This window comes from Perognathus longimembris, chromosome 14, assembly GCF_023159225.1.
Source record: "Perognathus longimembris pacificus isolate PPM17 chromosome 14, ASM2315922v1, whole genome shotgun sequence".
Taxonomy (NCBI): Eukaryota; Metazoa; Chordata; class Mammalia; order Rodentia; family Heteromyidae; genus Perognathus; species Perognathus longimembris.
In genome coordinates, this window is record NC_063174.1 from 27,696,210 (window position 1) to 27,722,719 (window position 26,510).

Consider the following 26,510-nt stretch of genomic DNA (forward strand, 5'->3'; position numbering starts at 1 on the left):
TGACCTTTTCTGTCTTTTCTTTGCAAAGCAGAAGTATTTAAGTGTAAATTTTAAAAAAATGGAGCTCAGCAGGCAGTATTAATAAAGGCCATGTTTTAAACATAGGCTTTTTATTTTTAGTTTTCATTTAAGTGATTGTTTTTTCCCAAATGTCAGTAATGTATAGTTGAAAATAAGACTTCATTAACCAGTGCATTTTAGTATATTCTTCAATCTTTACAAGGAAATATTTCTAATAATTATAAGATGTAGGTCATTCAGGTCTAGTTCGGAGTAGGAGACAGTCTTCAGTTTATACATTGATTTAATGATTTCCTTTAGTAACAATTCAGTAAGTCTGAAATAATGGACGGACTAGTTTCAGGCACTGTCCCTTCTAATTGATATAAATTTGGTACTGAAGTACTGGGATGTTGCTATAGGGAACAAAATTATACACTGACTGAGTAGGTACAGTTTAAATCCTTTTATTGGGGAGAGCAGAGAAATTAAGTGAATAGTGACTAGGCTTTGTACTTATTATTGGGTATATACCGAGTTTACCTAAAACTTCAGAGATTGTTCATGTGTGTGCACATATGCGTGTGTGTGTGTGTGTGTGTGTGTGTGTGTGTGTGTGTTGGCTTGAACTCAGAGCTAGGACCTTGTCTTCTCAGCCTTTTCATTCATAGCTGATGCTCTACCTGCTACCACTTGGCATTTTTTCTGGTTAACTGGAGATTGAGTCTCACAGACTGCTTCAAACTGGTTGGTTGACTTCAAACCTTGATCCTCCAGGGAGTTCGCAGCTAGGATTATAGTCATGAATCACACACACTAGGCTAAACATCAGTGCTCTCGATTGAACATGACTAAGATAGTAAGTTACTAAGAAAGTCATAATTAAGCATACCTACCAATTTGTGAAAACATATTATCAAAAACACTCAAGACTATTACCAGAATTATTTCTTCAATATTCTATTATCTTTTTTTCTTGAACTAATCAAATATATCAGTGGGTAAGTACTCAAACACGGAGGTGGATTTCCCAATCTTCATGTACATTATGCAGAAAAGAAAAGATGGAACATTGGAACAGTGGGAATATCTGGAGTGAAAAGCCTGACAATAATTTTGTAGAAAGCAGTTAGGAAGTAGAAAATGACTTAAAATGGGATAAAATTAAGTAAATTAAGGTTAGTCTGCAGTGTTTTCTCTCCTATGTGGAAGTTAGATCTTTGGGCCTTTTGATCGTAACCTAAGTGACTACAGCAAGTTTCCTTCTCTAGCCACTGCTATGGTCTCAGTGCAGCTTCACTTCAGATGGAAGTGGATGGGACTGATGATCTCACAAGATGTGAATGGTTTGTGGATCCTTCCACAAAGTGGAAGTGGACAAGAACAAAGTCTCTGTAGCTTTAAGCTAGTGCTCCCAAACCATGCCCTGTCATATGTATTAAGTATCATGGCAATACATCACCAGATTAATCATCTTCAGATGTATTTATTTATGGCAATAATGAATCCTTACATAGACTTAATGTTGTATATTGAGCAATTTTTAATAAAAAGGCAAAGCTTTTTGATAGGCAAAGTTTATGATATCAATCATAAACTCATGGTGGGCTTTAATCGTTATGAGGAGATATTTCAATTTCCATGCACTTATTTTTTTCACACCATCATCTGGATTCACAGATTTTATCAAGGCAGTCAACCTTTCCAAATTCTCAGAAGACTTTTACCTTGCTGGGCTGTGGTTTCTGTTTTAATTGCTCTCATTGTGAGTCTGACTATAACATGGGAGAACTAGCAACAATTGCCTCCTTGGAATGGATGCCTCAGCACATTTTCAACATGGCTGTGTAATTGCTCTCATTGAGTCTGACTGGCAACATGATGCCTCCTTGGAATGGATGCCTTAGCACATTTTCAACATGGCCATGTCTGAAGGGAGTTACAATATATACAATGCTGTGTGGTCCAGGTCCTTCCTGAGATGATGCTTTTTTTTTTTTTTTTTTTTTTTGGCCAGTCCTGGGCCTTGGACTCAGGGCCTGAGCACTGTCCCTGGCTTCTTTTTGCTCAAGGCTAGCACTCTGCCACTTGAGCCACAGCGCCACTCCTGGCCATTTTCTGTATACGTTGTGCTGGGGAATTGAATCTAGGGCTCCATGTATAGGAGGCAAGCACTCTTGCCACTAGGCCATATCCCCAGCCCCGTGAGATGCTTCTTCATCAAACAGAAGTACAACCAATGGCAAATGAGAAAGGGATGGTGGCCTTCCCCTGAACAGGTAATGCCTTCTCTGTTTCAGGGTAAACTATGAGGAAAGTCAGTTTCAGGTATATTTAAGTTGTTTATCCATTAGCCTGAGAAAATATTATGTCAATGAGGTAACTTCAGAATTGTGTTCAGGTGCTCTTAAAGAAAAACTAGCTAGTAAAAAGGAGGGAAATGTATTTCACATTCCCATCAATTCTGTGTTACAAATGACCTCAACTGGCTCACAGTTGTTTTTAAATTTTTAAATCCAGCTTTCCCCCACCAGTTACTTAACTAGTAGCAAAGCATGACCAGTTAAGTACTTAAGTCTTGTGAACAGAATTTGCCACACTTCTCATCAATGATCTTGCTTTATTCTACTTTGGGTATTCGGACTTAAGAAACTGAAACACTAGGGCTGGGGATATAGCCTAGTGGCAAGAGTGCCTGCCTCGGATACACGAGGCCCTAGGTTCGATTCCCCAGCACCACATATACAGAAAACGGCCAGAAGCGGCGCTGTGGCTCAAGTGGTAGAGTGCTAGCCTTGAGCGGGAAGAAGCCAGGGACAGTGCTCAGGCCCTGAGTCCAAGGCCCAGGACTGGCCAAAAAAAAAAAAAAAAAAAAGAAACTGAAACACTGTAGACATTTCTAAATTAGTAGTTCTGGTAAACTAGGCAGCTGAGAATTGTCTCATTTGTGACTGTTTGGGAGGAGACTATCTGTCCTAGGACTCAGCCTTGTGATTTATTACTGAGTGATCAGGATTTAGAAACACTGTACTTTAGTTACATTATTTTTTTAGTTCTCTATAGGCTTTCTGTTCTACTTTATTGGGTGTCTAATCTTGAAGCAGGAATTAAAGACAAATAGTGGAATTTTGCTTAATTTAGGTTTTCTGTTTTAACTCTTAGGCCCACTTCACCATAAGATGATGTATCTTAGTTGCATCCCTTTTGGAGAACCTCCAATTTCACAGTTCATTTACTTCCTCTGATGTGTCAGGTAGCCCTCCTATGGCTCCCCAAGTCACCAGGCTGTACTATACTGGACCTCACCAAACTGCCAGAAACCATGTGCAAACATCATTGAGTATATTTTATATTTTGGTATTATTTTAAGACCTCAGAGCCTGAGGAGTAAGACAAAAAGATTGCTATTTTCATATAATATGTGACCAAGTAAGGTAGATGTTAAACAACTTATTCTTAACTGCCGGTGTGACAAGCATAATAAGTTAAGAGTGTACATGAGATTATGATACAGAGCTCAGTGAGTAGGAAGTGCCAGCCAAACTAAGCCCCAGTGATGAACTCTGGCTAGCGAAATGGAAGGGCAGATGTAGATAATATAGTGTTCTAATAAGCACATGGGGCAGAGGGCATACTAGAGGCAAAAACCAGTCCAGAAGGTCCATTCAGGCACTGCTCAAGCCTTGCACCTGCCCACCTCCACCTCTTCCTTTTAATCCCCCACCACTATCATCTGTGTGTTCCCAAAGCTGTCTCAAAAGCTAGCTTTTCCATGAAGCATTGGCTGAGTTCTCGCCACTACAAAATATTGCCTTCTCTGGGGCTCTCATGTGTTCTTGATCTGTTCTGACACCTTACCTTATGTTGTGATTATGCATGTATGTTGCTACCTTACTGAATGATCAGTTCCATGAACACTTTTTAATCATAAGTGTACCCTACAAAGTACATGGTCCAGCGTCTAAGAGTGATCAGAAAGGACTTAATTATTGAGAAAACATAACAAAAAGTTATTACAGTTTCTTTTCTTCTTATTAGCAATCCTTATGTACAAAGCCAGACATTTAAAAGAGATGTTTAAGGTTCTTCTCATAAGATGATAATGTAGAACTATCATTTGGGAAGAGTGAAGTAGGCCTATTTTATCAGCCTTGATTCCAAATAATCCTAAGCTGATGAATTATTGTTCCTCTCTCCTTTGATTGTTCTTCCTTCTTGTGTCATATGTGGTTATGCACATATTTTCATTCCATTTTGGAAACAGTAAAATATATGATAGTTTTTGTCATTACTGAGGGTTGAATGACTCAGAATGGAATTTTCACTGGTGAGGAATTCCAATAAATAGCATGTTTAGTGATTTTGCAGAGTAATTTTTTTTTGTCTTTTACTTTTTATGGTGGTAGAGGAGAGGGGAGACAGAGCCTTGCTGAATAGCCCAGGCTGGCCTAGTTGTTCTATTTTCCTGCCTTTGCCTCTCAAATGCTGAGATTGCAGATATGGCCCTTTTAATTTTTAATTTTTTGCTGGTCCTGGGGCCTGAAATCAGGGCCCAGGCTTTGTCCCAGAGCCTCTCTATGCTCAAGGTTAGAGATCTACCACTTGAACCACAGAGCCACTTCTGCCAGTGGCTCATGCCTGTAATCCTAGCTACTCAGGAGGCTGAGATATGAGGATCATAGTTCAAAGTCAGCCAAAGCAGGAAAATCTGAGAGACTTATCTCCAATTAATCACAGAAAAAGCTAGAAATGTGTGTTGTGACTAAGGTGGGAGGCTGCTGGCCTTGAACAAAAAAAGGAGTCCAGGGACAGCATCCAGGCCCAGAGTTCAGGCTCCAGGCCCAGAAAAAAAGAAAAAGTATACCAGGTGGATTTTTCTCCTGTCTTGGGGCTTGAACTCAGAGCCTGAGCACTATCCCTGAGCTTCTTTGGTCAAGGCCAGAATTCTAACACCCGAGCTACAGCTCTCCTTCTGGATTTTCTTTCCCCTGGTTAACTGGAGATCAGAGCCTCATGTCTTTGCACTGCCATTCTGAGCTCTCAGTTTCCTGAGTAGCTAGGATTACAGGGATGAGCCACTTGTGCCTGGCTCAGATGGAATCTTTCAAGAGATGATTATGTCTGCTTAAGTTAAACCATTCTTTGGTAAGATGGTTATCCCTAAAGAAGTTCTGTTATAAAAACAAGTTTTGTTCTTTTGTTGTCCCTTTATCTCTCCCCTCTCTTCTCTTGGTCTCTAGTTTGATCTCTCTGTACTTCCTCTCTAGATTTCTCTCTTGAAGCCTAAACTGGGCTCAAATTTCTCAATACTCCTGTCCCAGACTCTCCAGTGGTATTTCAGATGTGCAAAATGCTGGACTAGAAGTCCAAAAGCAAGGCATTCTGAGAATATTGTACTGCTTCAACTCATGGTTGAAAGTAAAAGGGCAGGTGAGACATATGGAGGAGATAAAACCCTCCAGGTCAATCTACTTTCACAAAAACGGATCCAGTACTTCACATGTGAGAACTTACTCATTTGTGTGACACTTAATACAGCATTAATCCCTCTTAAATATATAATCACCCTTAAAACCTCCATCTCCCAAAGCAATTCATTATATTGGGAACCAAATTTCAACATTAATGTTTTTCTGGGAACAAACATCCAAGCCAGCTGTTACCTAAAATACATGGTCAACTCTTAACACTAAGAAAATTGTGAAATGATGTGAACAGATCCCACACCAAAAGGGATATCAAGATGGTAAATATGCATATGGAAAAATGTCAAATCATATGTCACTTGGGAATTGCAATTAAAACTGAGATAGTTACAATTATTAGAAGGCAAAAATCCTTTAGCCAGTCTCTGAGGATCGCAATTCAAAGCCAGCCTGGGTAGGAAAGTCCGTGAGACTCTTACCTCCAATTAACCACCAGAAAACCGGAAGTAGCACTGTGGCTCAAGTGGTAGTAGCTCTAGGTTCAAGTCCCATGACCGGCAACAAACAAAAAAAGCAAAAATCCCAAACACTGACAATACCAAAGACAGAGAGACAAAGTGTCTCGGAGAAGGTGTTTGGAATCTGGAGTGTGACAGACCTGGGTTCGAAGCTGGCCGGCCTGCTGTGGGCTGCCCCCTTGTGTCCCCTTCACCTTCTGTTTCCTCAGCAGTGGTGTCTACGGCCACAAGGCGTCAACGCGCTACTGGGCGCGCCCGGAAAGCCCGGCGCCCCCTGCCGGCCGCCCGCTCCCGGGCCCGCGCCCAACGCTCAGCCGCCGGTCTCGGCGGCCCAATGCCGTGCGTCCGCCCGGTCCTCGGCCTCCTGGCCGCCCTGGCCGCTTGTGGCGCCGTGGCCTTCCTGGCCTACTGTGTCTACTTCGACCGGAAGCGGCGTGGTGACCCGGCGTTCAGGCGCCACCTGCGGGACAGTGAGTGCGCCGGCCGGCGGGCCAGGGCCCGGGGCGGAGTGTGGGCCACGGGATGGGCGGCCCAAGGGACCGCGGGCCCACGAGACATGTGTGTTTGCAGAGAGAAGAGCCAGGCAGCCCCGGACCCAGGCGCGGGACGCGCAGGTGAGGCGTCGCCCCCAGGCTGGGAACTTTCTAGAAGCAGGACCGCCGCCGGAAGCGCGTGCGACAGCCTTCAGTTTAGTGCTAGCTCTCGGGATCAAAAGGAAGCAGGTTGGGGTCATTACACAGCTGCCACAGGCCGGGCGCCGCGCATGCCCTTAATCCTGGCTACTTAGGAGCTAGAGATCTGAGGATCGCCGTGCAAGCCAGCCCAGGCAGGAATGTCCGTGAGGCTGTTTCCAATTAACCAGCAAAGAGCCGAAAGTGGAGCTGTGGCCCGAATGAGTGGCAGAGTGCTAGCCATGAGTGAAAAGGCCTAGGGGAGGGAGCTGGGAATGTGGCTTAGGTGTAGAGGGCTTGCCTGGGATGCCTGAAGCCCAGGGTTCGATTCCCTAGTACCACATAAACAGAAAACAACCAGAAGTGGTGCTGTAGCTCAAGAGGTGAAGTGCTGGCCTTGGGCAAGAACAGTGCCCAGGCCCTGAGTTCAAGCCCCAGGACTGGCAAAAAAGAAAAAAAGAAGAAAAAAAAAAGAAAAGGCCTAGAGAGAATGCAAGAAGCTTAGAATTCAAGTTCAGGATTTGTGGTTGCTGCAAGTGCTCATCTGCATTAGATTGTACCAAATGCTCAGATGCCCATTATCTGATCCTAACGCCAACACTTGTGATTCCGGTAGGTCGGTCGTAGGTGCTGGGAATTCTTAACTGGTAGAAGTGAGTCTCGGGCTTTTGGAGTGCAGCAGAATCACCGGAGAGCTTGTTAAAAAATGTAGATTGCTGAGCTTTATTCTGTATGTCTGGGTGGGCCCCAGCTCATTCAGGGGATTGGCTGAGATAATGCCCTCAGGCTCCAGACTCCCAAATTATTCCTTGAAGTTTTGTCTCTTCTCCAAAAACATTCTCAGATGTGCTACTCTAGACCCAAATTTGACCCCCACATGTTGGACACTTACCCAATCACGCTGATGGCACCTCAGCTAGTGTTCACAATTCATAACCTCATCCCTACTAGGGATCTCCTGTTTCCTCATGAAGCTTATGGAATTACTACCCTCCTGGCTCATCACGTTTGCTTAAATAACACTTATTTTCCATAAATATTTCCATGTTCTATCTAATTCCTTACCTATTCCTTCACTTTTTTTTTTTTTTTTTGCCAGTGCTGGGGCTTGGGACTCAGGGCCTGAGCACTGTCCTTGGCTTACTTTTGCTCAAGGCCAGCATTCTACCACTTGAGCCACGCCACCCCTTCTGGCTTTCTCTATATATGTGGTGCTGAAGAATCGAACCCAGGGCTTCATGTATAGGAGGCAAGCACTCTACCACTACTAGGCCATATTCCCAGCCCCACCCTTCACTCCTTTTTGTATCCATGCTGCTACAGCTTTCTATGCCTAGCCTCCCTACTCTCTGCACTCTGAAATCAACCTCTTTGACACCACTGCCCTCCATGAGTGCCTACTATACTAATTGCCTAAGCATTGGAAATAACCTATGTAGAGTTTCTTGTCTCCTTTGTCTTCAGTAATTGGTTTTGTTGCTACATTTACCCTGTAATAATCCAATTGAATGCTGGAGACATGGCTCATGTGGTAAAGCAAGTACAAAGCCGAGTTCAAATCCCTAGCATTGCAAAAATAAATAACTAATAAAGATCATGTATGTGTCCTACAATTTTGTTTTGTGTATGCATTCTTCATCAAACTACCAAATTTCTCCACACTTCAGTTCTCTTTTCTGAGAAACCTTCCCTGATTCTTTATCCTGATGTAAACTACTTTGAGCCCCAAAGGCCAATGGACTTCTCATCACACTTGTAAGTTAGAAGTCACTTTCTCAAACTAGTGGTAGATTTGTTGATGGATTCAGAGGTCTTGGTTGGTTGCCTGCTTCTTCCAGTTGCTCCCAGACCATCCTGTCATTTATAGTGCTTACTAAACCTCAATCCACTGAAGGAGATCTTTGATTACTATTTCTGATAAAAGCTTTCAAGGGGCTGGAAAGGCTCCCAGTTTATATGAATGACCTAAGTTCCAACAATGGTCTAGGTTCTCCTTTCTGAACCAGGCTACAGCAAACCAAAGTGTTCTGATATCAACTATCAACCTCCCACCACGTCCTGTCCTTTCCTGCTGTCCTTCGGAGGGTTTCAATACAGAAGCCTTAACTAGTTTCCTGCTCCCCCCGCCCCCAGTAAAGAGGTACCAAACCCTAAAATATTTTGAATGAAATGATTTAGTTACTATGTTAATGTTACTATGAATAGACATCATAACCAAAGACCTCATAGGCTAAAGATAGATCTGCAGCCCGATCAACCAGCATTGTTTAATAACTTAGGCAAGAAAATACCATTGCAACATACAGAACTACCTTTACTGAACTAGTTATAGCAGGATTTCTGTAGTGTATTTAGACTGGGTAAGAGTTATACAAGCATCTCAACTCAATTAAATATAACATGCTTTTTTTTTTAAATCTCAAAAACTTTAACCTATCTCAGGAAACGTTCAATTATGAAGAACAATTACATCTGTCACTCACTAGAGACTAGGTTCAAAATGTGCTTTTAAAAAAAGAACTGATTTTGATCAGTACTAAAGGCCTTATATTCATTACTCATTGTTAAATGTTTTATGAATCTTTTAGTTGTGGGATCTGGCAACGAATGAAAAACTGCAAGAACGTTTTCTGAAAGAGGTACAGATGGCAGAGCTTTGGTTATCTAGAGGTAGGAATGTAATAATCATTTTAAGTTATTTACAGTAATTTATATTCAAGAAATTATCAAATTTGGTATTTTGCCTTAGTTAAAAAGAAATTGTCTGGTTTTTCATTTGCCACATTATCCCACTGGAAGTAAATTTTGAATTACAAGTCCAAAAAGTCATTGTTTCAGTCAAGAATGGACTACATTCTTACAGTCTAGGCATGTTATTGGCTATGTTATATAAGCTTATGCAAGTGCATTTCTATAATGCTCACATGACACTGATGAAATCATGTAATTATGTGTTTCAGCACTGATTTTTAAAACCTAGACTGTAAAGACACATGACTTTTTTTTGTTTTTTGGTTGGTCAAGGAGCATGAAACTCAGGATCTGGTGCTGTCCCTAAGCAATTCTGCTCAAGACTAGTGCTCTACCACTTGAGCCACATGTGGCTCCACTTCTGGTTTTCCGATGGTCAGCTGGAAGTAAGAGTCTCACAGACCTTTTCTGCCGGGGCTGGCTTTGAACCACAATCCTCTTATCTCAACCTCCTGAATAGTTAGGATTACAGGAAAGAGTCTGACACAAATGAATTTTTAAAATCTCATTTGACTCCTATTCATTTTAAGAGCTACCACAAGTATTTAGATGTTGATGCTACAATGCTGAAATTATTGAAGACTATAAACTTGGCTATAAAATTTTTCCCTTTCTCCCAAAGGTGGTAAATTTTTTTTCCCTGTGAACTCCTAAACTGGCTAGTTTATCTTGGCTTTTAAAAATCTTTTTTTGATGGTGTTGGGTTTGAATTCAGGGCTTGCTCAGCGGGCTATTTACCATGTCCTCTAGCCTGATTAACTGCCTCTTTTAGAGCTATATACCTCTATATTTACTTATAATCGTTCTCAATCTTACCTTATCCTTTAAATCTCTCAAATCAAATCAAACAATCAGAATCTCTGAGGAAATCTACACTGTAAATTCCAACTTGAGAATTAGTCTTCTTATGTGACTATTTTTTTTTCTGTTTCTGCAGTCTTTTTAACTTAAGCCATTCACTTCTGCCACTAATCTCAACTTCATTACTGTCTGATGTATATACTGAATGACGTAGATTTATCTCTTATCCAGAATGCTTGAGACCAGAATCTCTGACTTTTGAATATGTGTACATCCCTGTGACTTAGTCAAAACATAAAATTAATTTCATAGGCATGATACATGCCTGAAGTTAATTTGTTAAAAAATTTTTAGTAGGGTTTTTTCAGGCTTTGGAGCATTTTGAGTTTTCACATGAGGGATGCTCAATTTGTAGTTGTATAAACAAATTTAGTTGTGTTTATGTCTGTGGAACCTTAGGGCCAATAATTTTGGTTGTAATGTCTAAGAGACTATGTTGAATTTATTGGTTTAGTAAACCAACCAACCAATTGCCTTTTCTATTCCATTAGCACTACCTGTCATGAGTATAGACGTTACTGTATCTTTAGTTTTTCTGTAAAACATATTGACTGTAGTATGATTATGGTGATAATAAAATAAGCATTTCTTTAGTTAAAGTAGTTGTGAACTTATTTCAGCAGTTAAAAAGGACTCATTCCTTTTTTTCTCTTTTTTGGTCATTCGTGCGGCTTACACTCAGAGTCTAGGCACTGTCCCCAGCTCTTTTGCTCAAGGCTAGTGCTCTTCCACTTTGAGCCACAACACCATTTCTTGTTTTTTGGGTGGTTAACTGGATATTAGTCTCACAGGGACTTTTCGGCCCAGGCTGGCTTTGAGCCACAATCCTTGGGTCTCAGCCTCAAGTAGCTAGGATTACAGGTGTGAGCCACTGGCACCAACATAAAAGGACTAATTCTTTATAAGTTGTGAGCGTTGTGTAGTATACTTCTCCAACAGATGAGAGCTTGGCTCTATGACTTGCTTTGTCCAAAAGGACATCAGCAAACATGATGCATGTGGATACTCAATAAAACACTGAGCTGGCATTGGTGGCTCACGCCTGTAATTCTATCTATTAAAAGACTCTGAGATTTGGGAATGTGGTTCAGGCCAGCCTGAGCAGTAAAGTCCAAGATAGTCTCACCTCCAATTAACCACTGGAAAACCAGAACTGGGACTGTGGCTCAAAGTGGCTTTGAGCAGAAGAGCTCTGGGACAGTTGCACAGGCCTAGAGTTCAAGCCCCACAATTGACCAGAATAAATTTTTTTAAAGTTAGGTTCCATTCCTAATTCTGGCTTGGGAACTCTAAATCATTTCACTGATCTTTTGTTTTCTAAAAGTTGGGAGTAAAACTAAGTCACCCCATGTTGTAATTTAAAGAGAAATGACCAATTTCTACTCATCACTATTTTTTATTCGTTACTTCACAACCAACCATCCTAAAATTCATTTAAAGTGGTGCTGTGGCTCAAGTGGTAGGGCACTAGCCTTGAGCTGAAGAGCTCAGGGACAGTGCCCAGGCCCAGAATTCAAGCCCCATGACCAACAAGAGAAAAAAAAAAATCCTAAAATTCATTTTAAAAATTAACTCAGAAATCAAAGTTCACAGATGTCTTATTTTCTTTCTCTAGATTATAATTCATGTTATACTAAATTTTGTTTCAAGTTGTGTATGGGGACACATGCCCATAATCTTAGCCTTTGAGAAGCTAAAGCAGGAGCATCTCAAGTTTGGGACTAGCCTGAGCTATACAGTGAGACCCTGTCTCAAGAAAAATCTAAATCTTTGATAATGGAGTCTATTCCTTTTAGCCTCACCACACCAGATACTAATATAAGAAATATTTCATCTCTAATACTTCACTATACAAAGGACAATCTATCTTTATATAAAAAAGACCACATTAAAAAACAAACAACATGAACACTTCCAAGGCAAGTATATTACCTAAACACTGAGTATATAATAGTATAGATCACAGAATATATCACCCCATACAGTGATGTGTGTGTATGTGTGTGTGTGCTGGTACTGGGGCTGGAATTCAAGTCTTCACACTCTCACTAGGCTTTTTGTTTAAAGCTGTGATTCTACCACTTGCACCATACCTCTTACTTCTGGCTTTTTGATGGCTAACTGGAGATAAGAGTCTTACAGACTTTTCTGTGATCCTCAGATCTCAGCCTGAGCCACTTGTTCCCAGCATTAGATACATACTGCAGCTTTACCACTGTGAAACTCATTCTCTCTCATATCTGTACTCATTACTCTTCATAGGAATTGTTTAAGTAAGTCTTTAGTGTAAGATACTTTAAATGTTTAATCTTTTTTGCTTTCTTGTAAATGCATAGTTTGACAAATGCTATATTTTACTCAAAATGTCCTACTGTTTCAGGAGAGCATGGAATGGGGGTACAACATCTCAGCAATGCCCTTTCAGTATGTACACAACCTGAAAAGCTTCTCCATGTTTTCAAACGCACACTTCCTCCTAAAGTATTTCAGATGCTATTGCACAAAATCCCCCTTATCTGCCAGGTGAGTACACAGTCATTTTTATGAAATATATTTTGTGAATTATAACAGTTAACAATCATGTTGGGCTAGATTAAATAGGAATAGCAAAGTATGTTTGTGAATTGCCTAAAGTTCTGGATGGCCATTTATAAGCCAATTGAATAAAAGGTATCTTTACCAAACTGCTTGATATACTTATGCATCAATGAAAATTTCCTATAAATGCTTGCATTTGTTTCAGGATTGATTAGCAAAAGATATAAATTTACCTCTGGTTTACTTTTATTCAGCTGATCACACTTCATGGTTGAGAATAAGCCTTATGTTGTTGGTCAGACTCAGAACCATTCATGTTGGACTCTTAGTTTTTGAACAAAGTGCAAAACAATACAGACTCCACTAGAGCCTAATAGTCAACTCTTACACATTCCCAAGTTAGTCTCAGATGAGATGTTTCCTGAAGATAGAACAAAATGTAGCTAGGATAAGAATGTGTAATGCCCACTGACAAAAGAAGGGAAGCAAGAAAAAGATCGTGCATTGAAATGATTAGCAAGTAACTGTTTTATGTATTTACCAGCAATTTGAGGCAAACATGAATGAACAGGAATGCTTGGAGGATGATTCTGATTGAAAACATTTCAACGTATCCACAGTCCAGTCAGAATACTGTGTCCTATACAGTATAAACAACTGCTCAGTGATACTTCCATTTATTTTACTTTTAGTAATAAAATTTTTTTCTACCTTATACATGATTGGACACATATTTTACTTTGAAATTAACAGTCACGAATGAAGAAACAATGGTTTATTTTTCTAACCAAAGTGACCAAACCATGAATCTTAAGGAAGGCCTCAACAAATGTTGCATCTTACTATTTTCACTGAACAATGACCTTCTATTTTGATTATTCCTGGGGAACAATGATTTTGTATCTCCACTGGTTTCCACTTGCCAAGTAGCCATGACAGATGGCTTAACAGGGTGCTTACTGCTTTCAGAGGATTCTACGAGATGAATCCTCATTTTCAGTGCAATGGCTGTTGGCCATGCTTCATTGAAGTCCGTCCACTGGGACTTTCCTATCGCGGCTGGCCCAGGAGTCCTGCTTTGGCTGCTAGGGCTTCATTCTGCTGAATGTGATATTCCTGAAACCTCATGGATATTCTTTGTGTCATTTTTAAATACTTCTGTAAGCAATGTTCTGAACAGGTGATCTAGAAATAAGGGGAATCCGAAAAGCAACACAAAAATATCAGTGTTTAAAAATGCAGGTATTATAAAACAACCACTGAGATACATTTTTAAACACACACACACACACAAACACATAAACAGTATTAAGGGGTAGCAAGTACCACAGCTTAATTGCTGATACTTTCATCCATTAGCAAGAATTAATGTATACTGTCTACCAAATTGTCCCTGGTTTCATGAAGCTTCTGGACCATATTTTCTACATTAATATTAATTTTCTACAGTAATAGTAACTGAAAGCCCACATTGTTACTCCCTTACTTAGATGGTTAACATGTATGTCGAGGAGCTGGATGTGGTGGTACACACTTGTTGTCCTAGCTGTGCAGGTGCTGGAAGAAGGAAGATTATGGTCTGACAATGGTCCTTGAGTAAAAACACATCCTATATGAAAAATAACTAAAGCAAATGGGCTTTTAGGCTTGCCTCAAGTGGTAGAGCATCTGCTTACAAGCATAAGGGCCTAATTTCATCAAAGCCCAGTACTGCTTCCCACCAAAGGAAAAAAAAGTTCATCTAGTAGTTTTGTGCCTTTGTGGGATTTTTGTTGTTTTGTTTTATTTTTGGTGGTACTGAAGATTGGACCCAGGGCTTGGGGCATAGAGTCTGCTTGACTTAGCCTAGACTGGCCACAAAACTCAGGATCCTTCTACCTCCAACTTCCAAGTAACTACTACACCTTGTACATTTGTTTCTTTTTAATGAGTAACCTCATTATCAACATTGATTCTAAATATATTACTTAACATCATCTTGTATCAGCCTCCAGTGCTGAGATTACAGGTGTGACCACTACATCTGGCTTCACCTTACTTTCAATAAGAACATTACATTTAGCTTTTGTCCTAAACTTCTCAATTATTTAACAAGTACTGATGACAGTTAGATAGTAAATTCTTGGCAAAAATGTTAACATCTTCCACTGGACAAGTCTGTCTGTCACTTTGAGCAAATATACAGATAATGTGATGAGGACATTATAAGTTAACACTTAAAGTAGGATTGGGTTTCAGAGTCTACCTATGCAATAAGAGCTTCCACAAACCGTATTTTTCCCCCCTGAAATTAATCCAAGTTTTCAGAACCAGATAAAAAGCCGCATCAAGTTTCTTTGGACAGGCAACTAGTGGCTCATGCCTGTAACCCTAGCTACTCAGGAGGCTGAGTTCGAAGCCAGTCTGGGCAGTAAAGTCTGTGAGACTCTTATCTCCAAGTAACTATCAAAAAACCAGAACTGAAGCTATGCTCAAATGGTAGAACACTAGGTTTGAGCACAAAAGCTCAGAGACAAGCCCAGGCCCTGAGTTCAAGTCCAGGACTTGTACATGTGTATGCATGTATGCACACACATGCGCACATTCTTTTGCCAGGCTATCTTGACTAGAAGATATCTGCTTTTGAACAGTAACTCAGCTGCTCAAGCAGCTTCTATAAAAATCTACCTTTATATATTATCATTATCACATCAAATCTGGTATCACTAAAACCAATAGTATGAGTTTGGAAATTCCTGAGAAGACTAAACATAGACATACCCTATAATCTAACAATACCACTGTTTGGCATCCACCCAGAATATTATAAGTCAGGATAGTAAACTATGACATTTTTACATTCATGTTCATTGCTGCACTATTCATGATAGCTAGTTAAGCTAAAGAGGCAGCCCAGATGTCTTAAAATGGATGAATAGATTGAGAACATGTGACATACGCTCACATGTATATATATATACAATGAAACTGAACTCATCAGAAAGAACAATATTATGTCATTTGCAGGGAAATGAATGGACTTAAGTTCAGAGATAAACACTGCCAAGTTTCTCTTATGTGGAAGTTAGTTCTAAAATATAAACATACATAAAACCATATACAAGGTTATATGCATCTATACACACAAACAAATTGACTAAAGGATGGTAAACTAAAGGGAGAATCCTAATGATATTAACTCCTTGAACAACTAACAAACCCTTTAACAAAATGAACATCAGGAAGCTGAAATGTGTCATTCTCTCCCCTGCCCCCCCCCCAAGGGGGCAGGGCGGGACCACAGAAGAATAGAGAGAGGGAAAGTAGGCAAATATAATCATTATATTCAAGGTACCTATATAAAAATGGAACCATGTAATGAGGGTATGGATGGTATTGGAAAAGATGGGGGGGGGCAAATGATGGAAGGGGTGACACTGATCAAGATGCACTGTACACATAATCAGACTTGTTGAATGGAGAACCCTTTGCACAACTACTTAAAATTTAAAAAACAACAACAACAAAAACACCGTATACTACCATGGCTCCTTGAACACCTTAGTTCCTCCAAGCACTGACACACAGCAGATAGCTCAGTAAGTAATATCAAGTAAGTAAGTGGAGAGATCCTTCTGTTCATGACAAATTTTGGAGAATTTTTAGTGAGCAATGTTGCTCTTACCTCTTCAGGTTTTACTTCTCTTGTTGTAAAGTCTTTAACACAGTCCAAAAAGCAGGTTTCTGTAAGTTTATTGTAGGTTCCCAGGAATTCTTTAAACTACAAATAAATCAGAACGTTATTTAATATTCAGTTTTGAAAGCAAAGATAATTTGTATCTAGACAAAATATCCTCTCACATTGGAAACCATAGTTTTTCCTTGTTTTTGTTTTGAGATGGGCTTACTATATAACCCAGGTTGTCTTTAAACTTATATGATCCTACTATCTCAGGTGTCTGAGTGCTTGGGACTAGAGGTGTTAACCATCATGCCCAGCTAATAAGTTTTTGGAAGTGATCTATAAATAACCACTGGTTCACATTTTCAGTAGTACCTTACATTTTATTCATTATTTTTGCAAGATCCCCTTAATTGTAATACCTTACCTGTTTTATCTGATCAGATTCTGGTATCTGTGCAGCCATATTCTTTTAATATGTTTTTTAGTCACCTAATTTAAAAGTTAAAAGAAAGAAATTTGTCAATCTGTTAAATATTTTAGGCTTGAGAGTTACCTAATTAACATTCATATTTTATTAACTATATAATTATAGACCATGTCTTTTTTTTTTTTTTTTGCCAGTACTGGGGCTTGAACTCAGGGCCTGGGCACTGTCCCTTGCTCAAGGCTAGCACTCTACCACTTGAGCCACAGGCCTTTTCTGTGGTACTGAGGAATCAGACCCAGGGTTTCATGCATGCTAGGCAAACAACTCTACCATGAAGCCACATTCCTAGCCCAAAATGGAAGCCTTGGGCTTTTTTATTTTGTTTTTTTGCTGGCCATGGGGCTTGAACTTGGGGCCGGGCACTGTCCCTGATCTTTTCCACTCAAGGCTAGCACTCTATCACTTTGAGCCACAGTGCCACTTCCTGTATACCATTTCCAATCTTAAATTTATAGTAACAATGGTTTAGATTTTGAGATGGGACTCAGAGGTGTGTGTGTGTGTGTGTGTGTGTGTGTGTGTGTGTGTGAATCCTGGGGCTTGGGCTTGAACTGAGGGTCTGTGTGGTATCCCTGAGCTTTTTCACTCAAGGCTAATGCTCTACCACTTTAGCTGCAGGTCTACTTCCAGCTTCTTGATGATTAATTGGAGGTAAGTCTCATGGACTTTCCTGCCTGGGCTGGCTTTGAGCTGTGATTTTCAGTCTCCCAAATAGGTGGGATTACAGACATGAACTACTGGTGTCTGGTTTATCATTCATTTTAAAATCAACATCAGCTCATAAAAATATTTAGAGTTCAGAAAAAGTTAAAGGATTTATATATTCTGCATTTCAAAACCAGTAGTCACAGAGACTTATCAGGAACTTCTGAACATTTGGTACTCTTTGGCAATGGAGAAGGGAAGACAATGAAGTCAAACCTTTATTACTGAGGCTACACATACTATAAATGTAGGACTTCAATTCTAGATATAAGACTATGTATTACCCAGTTTACTTATTCATCCTGGTTCTAGGAAGGTAGAACATTTCACTTAAGAGGTTTGCACAAACTAAAGCTATTTAAAATAAACTGATCTGTACATTGTTCTTACTAGCCTCTCAATTACTTAAAATGACCCTGCAATATACGCTTTGTGTGAAACTTATAAGGAGTTGGAAATAAATAGGAAATTCAAGTTTAGGGCAATATATAGGACACTATAATGAAAAATGCCATTCTGAATAAAACGTTTAACAGTAATGAAGTAGCACAAAATATTCAAGCACTAAAAGAAAGGAACTATTACCCTAGAAATTGTATCTAGTAAAAACATTCTTCATTCCTGAAGGGAAACTCAAGACATTTGCAAAGGAAGAAAATTAAGAGAATCTGTTGTTCAAAGACCTACATAAAACAATGGCTATTAAAGTTTTTAAACAGAAAACAAGGAGAACTTGGGACATACAGGAGGAAAAAAAATTAACACACCACTTCTTGAGTTTCCTAAATTATGTCAGCTATTGGAAAAATTTGTTTGATGACCTAATGTGATTCTAAATTTATGTAGACAATTAAGGTAAATGGAGGTGAGGTTTCTACATTTCCCTCAAATGTCGTCACCTTCAGATTGTGATAATCGTGCTTGCCCTCCCTCCCTCTAAAAGAGATGCATAAGGAGATAGGTATCCTTCCGTCCCTCCCCTGCCTTTTTTTTTTCTGGTGCTGTTACTGAGACTAATTCATAGCAACAAGCTCTGACTTCGCTTTTTCATTCAAAGCTGGCATTCTACCACTTGTGTCTCTAATGCCAGCTTTTTGCTTGTTAAATGGAGATGAGTCCTTTGACTTTGTCTGCCTAAGTTGGGTTTGAACTGTGATCTTAGCTTACTGAGTAGCTAGGATCACAGGTCTGGCCCACTGACTCCTGGCTGAGATAGCAAACAAACAAAAAGTAAAATAACAAGTTAAGCCCTAAAAGGTTATGTAGCTTAATAGGGTAAGTGCTAAGTACACCAATTAAGAGATAGAATGGGTTAAAGAAACATTACTCGACACAAACAAAATAAACTCCAATTTTAATGATATAGACAAGTTGAAAACAAAAGAATGGGGCCAGGGAGATGACTCAAATTGTAATGCTCCTATCTGGAAAGTGCAACACTTTGAATTCAAAATCTAGTACTGCCACTGCCACTGAAAAAAGGGTAGATGCAAACACTAGACAGAGGAAACAGTGGGTACTGGATATATCAGAGAAAGTAGACTTCAACGCAAATTACTAGGGACAAACTGGTAAGCTGACCCAAGAAGACTAGCAATATCAAAGTGTATGCAGCAAAAACAAAACTAAAATATGTAGAATGAAAACTTCTATCTAGAACTGAAAAAGAGAAACGGAAAAATCCACAATTGTAGTTGGAAATTTCAACACTGCTATCTTAACAAATGATAGAACAATGAGACAGAATATTAGTACAGATATAGAAAAATCCAACTTTACTGACCAATTAATTATATACAACCCACATTTTTAGAACTTTGCACTTAATTCTACATAGTCTGCACTTTTTATCAAGTGGCCATAGAATTTATAGCAGGGTAAATCATTATCCTAGGCCATAAAACTAGCCTGGATAAACGCACAAGAACTAAAAATCATACTGGGCATGTTCTCTGATCACAAATAATGTAAAGAGAAACTGCAGATAACAAGAAAATATCCAGATAATTGAAAACTAAACAGTAAAAGACACTCTATTCTAATGTATGCACTGAGGAGGGATGGTATTAAGTATATTCTTATGACACTGAGTAACTACTTTTTTTTTCCTGGTCAGTCATGGGGTTTTAACTCAGGGTTTGGGCACTGTCCCTGAGCTCTTCTGCTCAAGGCTAGTGCTCTACCACTTTGAGCCACAACTTCACTTCCAGTTTCTGGTGGTTAATTGGAGCTATGAGTCTCACAAGGACTTTTCCGCCTGAGTTCAGTTCAAATCGCAATCCTCAGATCTAGCCCCAAGTAGCTAGTATTACAGGTGTGAGTCACCAGGTCCCAGCTGACTTAGCTTTTATACAAATTTCTATATATTAATTTTACCATTTTATTAAGTTCAATGAGTACTATCAGCAAGAATGAAATAAAGTATAATATCACTGTAGACTCTTCAGATATCTAAAAGACAGTAGAATATCACAAACAAGTCTACATGTAAAAATCTGAAACAGTTTATTTTTTGAAGTTAATATTATCTTGGAATCAAATCCAGACAAAAAGACAGCACAAAAAAAAGAGTCTATGAGGAAAAAGAAATCTCTTATGAAATTGACATAAAATGCTTAAAAGACAAAAACAAGTATTCAGTAATACACAAAAAGAATTATACCCTTTGAACAAGTAGGCTTTATTTGAAGAAAGCAAGACTAATCAAGTGGTTGGAAATGAATCAATGTAGCCTACATATTAATAGACTAAAGAAAATTCATATGATCATATCAAATGTAAAAAAAAAGGACTTTTGTTGTTGTTGTTGATGTTTCATTTCCATTTTCTGAAACTGGGTCTCACTATTGTAGTCCAGACTTAAGCTCAAACTTGCAATCCTCCCATCTAACCTAAACAAATGCTGGGATTACAGAAAAAAAAAAATCTGGTAACAATCCAATATCTATTCATAGAGAAAAATAGGAAAAGGGAGACTTTCTTGTTTATAAACAGTACCTATTAAAAAAAAAGCAAAACAAGGGCTGGGAATATGGCTTAGTGGTAGAGAGCCTGCCTCGCATACGTGAAACCCTGGGTTCGATTCCTCAGCACCAAACATATAGAAAAAGCCGGAAATAGCTCTGTGGCTCAAGTGGCAGAGTGCTAGCCTTGAGCAAAAACAAGCCAGGGACAGTGCTCAGGCCCTGAGTCTAAGCCACAGGAGTGGCACCAAAGGGCGGGGGGTGGGTGGGAAGCAAAACAAAACCCTACAATATACACCATATTTAATGGTGAAAGACTTATTTGCCCAAAGGTTATAAGCAAGGAAAGACATCAACTCTCACCACTCTTTTTTTTTTTTTTGGCCAGTCCTGGGCCTTGGACTCAGGGCCTGAGCACTGTCCCTGGCTTCTTTCCGCTCAAGGCTAGCACTCTGCCACTTGAGCCACAGCGCCGCTTCTGGCCGTTTTCTGTATATGTGGTGCTGGGGAATCGAACCTAGGGCCTCGCGTATCCGAGGCAGGCACTCTTGCCACTAGGCTATATCACCAGCCCTCTCACCACTCTTAGACACCATACATCTTAGGTTCTATTCAGTGCAGTAAAGAAATGAAAAGGCATAAAGGTTATGAAGGGAGAACATCTAACTGCCAATATTTGTTACTTGATTGTGAATACAGAAAATCCAAAAAAATCAACTACAAGGAGTTCAAAGGTCTCAGATATAAGATAAACATACAAAAATCGATTGCATTTCTACACTAACAATGGATGTGTACTCACTGAAATTAAAAAATAAAATATTACCAGGAAGTTGAAATACCTTGTTAGGGGGATAGACAAGTGGAAAGAGGAAAGGTGGACAAATACAGTCATTGTATTCAATATACATACTCCATACTCCATAACTTAAGAGTATACATGGGGCTGGGAAAGATGTAAGAGAATGATGGAAGGGGTGACATTGATATGATGTATTGTACTTACAGTGATTTGAATAGAGGAAACTCCTTTGTAAAACTACTTAAACATAATTTAAAAAATTAACAAACATCCCTGAACATAACCTCATTGTTAAGGAACTGGAAAATATATAATTTTACTCTTTTTCACTCAAAGGTTTATTTCTTTTTCTCTAGAATTGATTATATATCTCAAATATTTCCTATTAATATTTTTGTTAAACTCAACAGCTAGCACAGTTTTAAGTCTGCCTAAATCTTCAGTTATTCTCAGTAGTTGCCATTACCAAGATTATGGTACACATAATCATCAATTGTACATCTACACAAAATACCTGATGGCGAGACAAAATAATAAATGTGGGCTATACTTTTGATCTTGCTTTCAGAACCAATGTTGGTTATTGTAGAAGTAAACATACTACCAGGGTTACCTTCTGCTTATAACCCGGAAATCCAGAGACAGAGACAATGAATAGCCTGGGTACGTCTTAGGAATGATTACAGAAATTTGCTGTGTGCCAAATAATTTATCATATAACCAGGGAACTTTGGAGTAAAAGGAGATCTTATTAGTCATCAGGCTCAAACCTTTTCTGATGCATGAGTTTCCTTTCTGTCTTGGAAATGAAGTTGTCCAGCCTTTCCTTGAGAATCTCCAGCCAAGCCTGATTTCTTACCTGAAAAATGAGGGCATTTAATATAACTGCTGATGTCCCTTCAACTTTTAATAGTCTTTTTGATGAAATTCATATTTACTTTTTTAAAAAACATCTTTTAGTTACCAAATTTAATATATCAGATTTTTTGTGTTTTTCTTTCTTGCTAAGAAGCAAACTCAGGACCTTGAGCATACGCATTCTATTACTGAGGTAGATCCCCAGTCCTTTCTCCTCTTTTGGTAAGTCAAAATCTTATTATACATAATCTTATTATATACAATCTAATTCTATGCTGAGGCTGCAAGATTTTTTAAAGGTTTTTGTTTGTTTTCTGTATTTCTATTTAATGTTACAAGCTCTGAGGATTTAAAAAAAATTAGCAAGCCAAAGGACTTATTTTGGGTAGTACTGAGTTTGTACTCACAGCCTTTAATTTGCTAGGCATGTACTCTACTACTTCAGCCATGCCCACATCTCTTTTTTGCTTTAGTTATTTTTTGGATAGAGTCTCATGTTCTTTTGTATTATGCCAGTATTTGGGCTTGAACTCAGGGCCAGGGCACTGTCCCTTAGCTTTTCACTCAAGGGTGAGCCACAGTACCACTTTTGGCTTTGGTGGGTTTACTGGAAAAAAAATCTCATGGACTTTTCTGTCCTAACTGGCTTCAAACAGTGGTCTCAGATCTCAGCCTCCTGAGTAGCTAGGATTACAGGTATGAACCATCAGTGCATCTGAATTTTCCTTCAAGCCAGCTTCAGACCACCGTCTCCTTACATATGCCTCCCAGGTGGAAGGGATTATAGGTACAATGCTACTACCATGCTTGGCTTGTTGGTTGAGATGAAGTTTTGCTAACTTTTTTGCTCAGGCTGGCCTTGAACCACAATCCACATGATCTCCACAGTCCTATTTGCCAAGCTTATACATGTATATCACAGCTTTCTTGCCACTTACATTCCTTTATATTTATTAAACTAGATAGTATCTGTTTGTTGCTATTTTGAAAGATGGTTTTGGAGCTGGGAAGCTGACTTAGTGGTAGAGTGCTTGCCTAGCATGCATGAAGCCCTCGGTTTGATTCCTCAGTATCACATAAAAAGCCGGAAGTGGCGCTGTGGCTCAAGTGGTAGAATGCTGGCCCTGAGAAAAAGCTTAGGGACAGTGCCCAGAGGTCCTTGAATTCAAGCCCCAGGACTGACAAAAAAATAAAAAAATAAAATAAAAAGGGTTTTGTGTGATCTGGACCTTGCTATGCAGTTCTACCCTTTTGCTTCATAGGCATGTGCCATCATATCTGGCCTATTATCTATTCTCCAGTGCACCTAGTTCTTTTCCTAAATTATTTTGTCTTTCTAGAAAATAAGTCCATTTGCTAGAAAGACCCCTGGAATAAATACATTTCAAGTGAATATTCTCATACAAGGAGAACTTCCAGATGTTTCTGAATATTGAAAAAAAAAGATAGATGAAAGAATGAATGTTCTCCATTTCTTTTTAAAAATCTTATGCAAGGTACCAACTCTAAAGCCAAATTTTAATTGTGCTCAAACTTAAGATTAAGAGTGATCCCTGATATCCTTGGCCACTCCAATTGCTCCTGGTACTTCGGGACCAGGACGTGGGGATGGAGGGAGGGGGGATGCGGACTGCAGTTCCAGAGAGGGTTCGGATCCACTCAGAACATGGTAGTGGTGAAGGGGCTACGGCTGTGCGTCCTGGGGGAAGGTTCGGGTCCACCCTGGAACTGGGCTGTGGGGAGGGGACTGACTGCAAGCCCTATAGCACTTGCCACTCTTGGTGCTGTAATTGGTGACCTTAGGGTTCAGGCAAAGATTATGAATGGATGAAGACACTGAGTTGTTAGGGATACCGAATACTTCCATAATCAACAAATATCTCCACAGGTTACTTACCACAGAAAGATCGAAAAAAGTGATTAACCTTAAGTTGACTAAACCTAGCATTACAAACATTGGGTCCTACCATTATATGATGTACTGAGATAGGTAGAATTAACTTATGTGGCATTCCTGCCAAAAATGCTCGATGTGATTCCCATTAAAAGTAGTAATTTTAAAAATCCAATAAAGATAACTGAAGACCACTGGCTGGTCTTTGAAAGTGACATTAAAAACAAAAAAACAGGTTGAGGGTTGATCTAGACTATGAGACTGAAGAGTAAACAATGAAATACAAGGTGTGAACCCTGATTGAATCCTGAAAACATTTTGGTGGGAACTGGGGAAACCTAAATGTTGTTTTAAGTATAATAATCTTAACTGAGACTGTGTAACTGGAATGTCTTTAAGGAGACACAGGTATAAATTTCCAGGGTTAAAGTTCATGACATCTCCAACTTATTTGCAAATGATTCAGCAAAAGAAAGTGCATCTATAAATGTTTAAACAAAAAGAAAACACAGAAAGAGCATGTTAACACAAAGAAAAAAAAAAGTGAACCATGTCTTTGTAGCAGAGCTACCGGTGTGTTACTGAAGAAGTCTAATGTCTAATGGATCTTCACTGACTTGTTTCATGTAATTCAACAGGACTCTACCACACATACGATTCTTTAATTACAAAAGACTGAACTTAGGTCTAATCTGACTCTATTAGGTTGTCTGATGGATTTACAACCCTAATTCACCTTATTAACCAGAGCCCAAAATAATTACTGAAAGATAATTCATACAACTTTCAGAATGAAAGGCTGGCTTCACATGGATGTAGCAGCACAGGAGAATGGGGACAAGACTACTTAGGGGTTTTACCCTAACTCTAAAATGAAAGATTTATATATTCAAGTAATTTTAATGATGTGTATGCTTAAACCTGAAGAGACTAGTGGAGAAAACCCTTTTCTCACCTAAATTTCACCAAGAAATCATGGGAATTCATATTGCGCCTGAAGTTGTTTTTCTCTGTCTGTGTATGGGTCCTGTGGTTTGAGCCTGCCTGGTCTGTGTGCAGTCCTTTAGGTTTTTTGCTCAAGGATATCACTCTACCATTTGACCTAGAGCTTCCTTTCTGGCTTTTTGAAGGTTAATTGGAAGTAAGAGTCTCATGAACTTTCCTGCCAGGTCTTGCTTCAAAGGGAGTCTCCCCAGATCTCAGCTTCCTGAGTAGCTAGGATTATAGGCCTGAATCACCAGTGCCTGGCTTTTCTTTTTAATAACAAATTGTTAGCTAGCAGGTACAAATTAGCAAATCAATAGTAAAGGGAAAATATAACTGATATAAAAATGATTGGCTAGCAGAAACTTATCAAGAAGCCAAATTAATAACAATTACGATTTTTTTAAAAAAAGGGTCTCCCAACACAGCTTCCTATAAAGTCCCTTTTAGCCCTAGACTTCTAAGAAAGTAGACACCTGAGATGTAAAAGAAAACTTTAGTTTTAACACCAGACTTTTTCCACTTCATTATTTTTTTTTTATCGCTTTTTAACATGTTACAAAGGCCAAGCCCTAAGTGCGTTTCCTAAAATGAGCACATTAGGGAATGAGGCTGTTGGCCCTAGTACTCGAGAAAGGACTTACTGGTGGAGGGTCCATGTCTGTCAGCTCAAGGTCATGTCTGAGAGCACGGATGGATATCTTATAGTCGCTTACTCTGGATATCCCAAAGGAGACTCAACTCCCAAACGCGAGCGGGAAGTGCTATAGGGCCTGCAGTCCGTCCCCTCCCCACAGCCCGGTTCCAGGGTGGATCCGAACCCTCCCTGGGACTGCAGTCTGCCCCCCGCCCCCCACGTCCCGGTCCCGAAGTTGGATCTTCGCCCTCTTGGGGACGCGCAGCCTCCGCCCTGCCCACCCCACCCCCCGCGGCCCCGGGTGGATCTGAACCCTCTCCGGGACGCGCAGCCGCCTCCTCCCACAACCCCAGCGACACATGGCGGCCTTTCGTGAGCCCCTACCCCGAACATAGCCTAGCCGCCCCCGACCCAGGCACCCGGAATTCTAGTGCTAACGGAGAGACCATACTTAGTTACGAGCTCTCCCATCAGCCGCCCGTATGCGGTCGAGCGGCGAAGCGTTTCCAGTCCGGGGACGACGGCCGGGATCCGGACAGGCGAAGCGGCGGCTTGGCGGCCGAGAACACGTGGGTGCCGTGAGGTCAAACAGCGCCTAAAATCCTGGACGCAGATTCGTCAAAAAACCTAGGAGAAAAGGAGGAGCCAGCATCACCACTAAGTTAAAATTTCCTTCAAGATTAACTTTTGCGATTGTCTGTTTAGATAATGCCCTTTAGTCTTCACTTCCTGTCGGAGGTCGAGACGAATC

At 39.8% G+C, this 26,510-nt stretch overlaps 2 protein-coding genes across 5 annotated transcripts; one reads left to right on the forward strand and one right to left on the reverse strand.

Moving 5' to 3' along the window:
- Nucleotides 1-6,055: 6,055 nt before the first annotated feature.
- On the forward strand, nt 6,056-13,480 carry Tomm20l (translocase of outer mitochondrial membrane 20 like). 3 transcript variants are annotated; one of them, XM_048361868.1, is made up of 5 exons: nt 6,056-6,414; nt 6,515-6,558; nt 9,204-9,285; nt 12,608-12,750; nt 13,310-13,480. In XM_048361868.1, exons 1-5 carry the CDS (start codon nt 6,279-6,281, stop codon nt 13,361-13,363), a joined length of 459 nt encoding a protein of 152 aa, XP_048217825.1. In that variant the 5' UTR covers nt 6,056-6,278; the 3' UTR covers nt 13,364-13,480. The 3 variants fall into 3 exon arrangements, with proteins under 3 accessions (XP_048217825.1, XP_048217823.1, XP_048217822.1); XM_048361865.1 differs by having other exon boundaries at nt 6,228-6,414; nt 13,020-13,480; XM_048361866.1 differs by lacking the exon at nt 12,608-12,750 and having other exon boundaries at nt 6,216-6,414; nt 13,020-13,480.
- Timm9 (translocase of inner mitochondrial membrane 9) lies at nt 13,276-26,377 on the reverse strand. Of its 2 annotated transcripts, XM_048361870.1 has the most exons (6): nt 26,211-26,377; nt 22,157-22,245; nt 19,040-19,117; nt 16,854-16,918; nt 16,430-16,525; nt 13,276-13,950 (listed from the first exon to the last, which is right to left on the reverse strand). In XM_048361870.1, the coding sequence occupies exons 4-6, from the start codon at nt 16,890-16,892 to the stop codon at nt 13,816-13,818; spliced, it is 270 nt and encodes an 89-aa protein (XP_048217827.1). In that variant the 5' UTR covers nt 16,893-16,918; nt 19,040-19,117; nt 22,157-22,245; nt 26,211-26,377; the 3' UTR covers nt 13,276-13,815. The 2 variants fall into 2 exon arrangements, with proteins under 2 accessions (XP_048217827.1, XP_048217826.1); XM_048361869.1 differs by lacking the exon at nt 19,040-19,117 and having other exon boundaries at nt 26,211-26,367.
- Nucleotides 26,378-26,510: the final 133 nt, after the last annotated feature.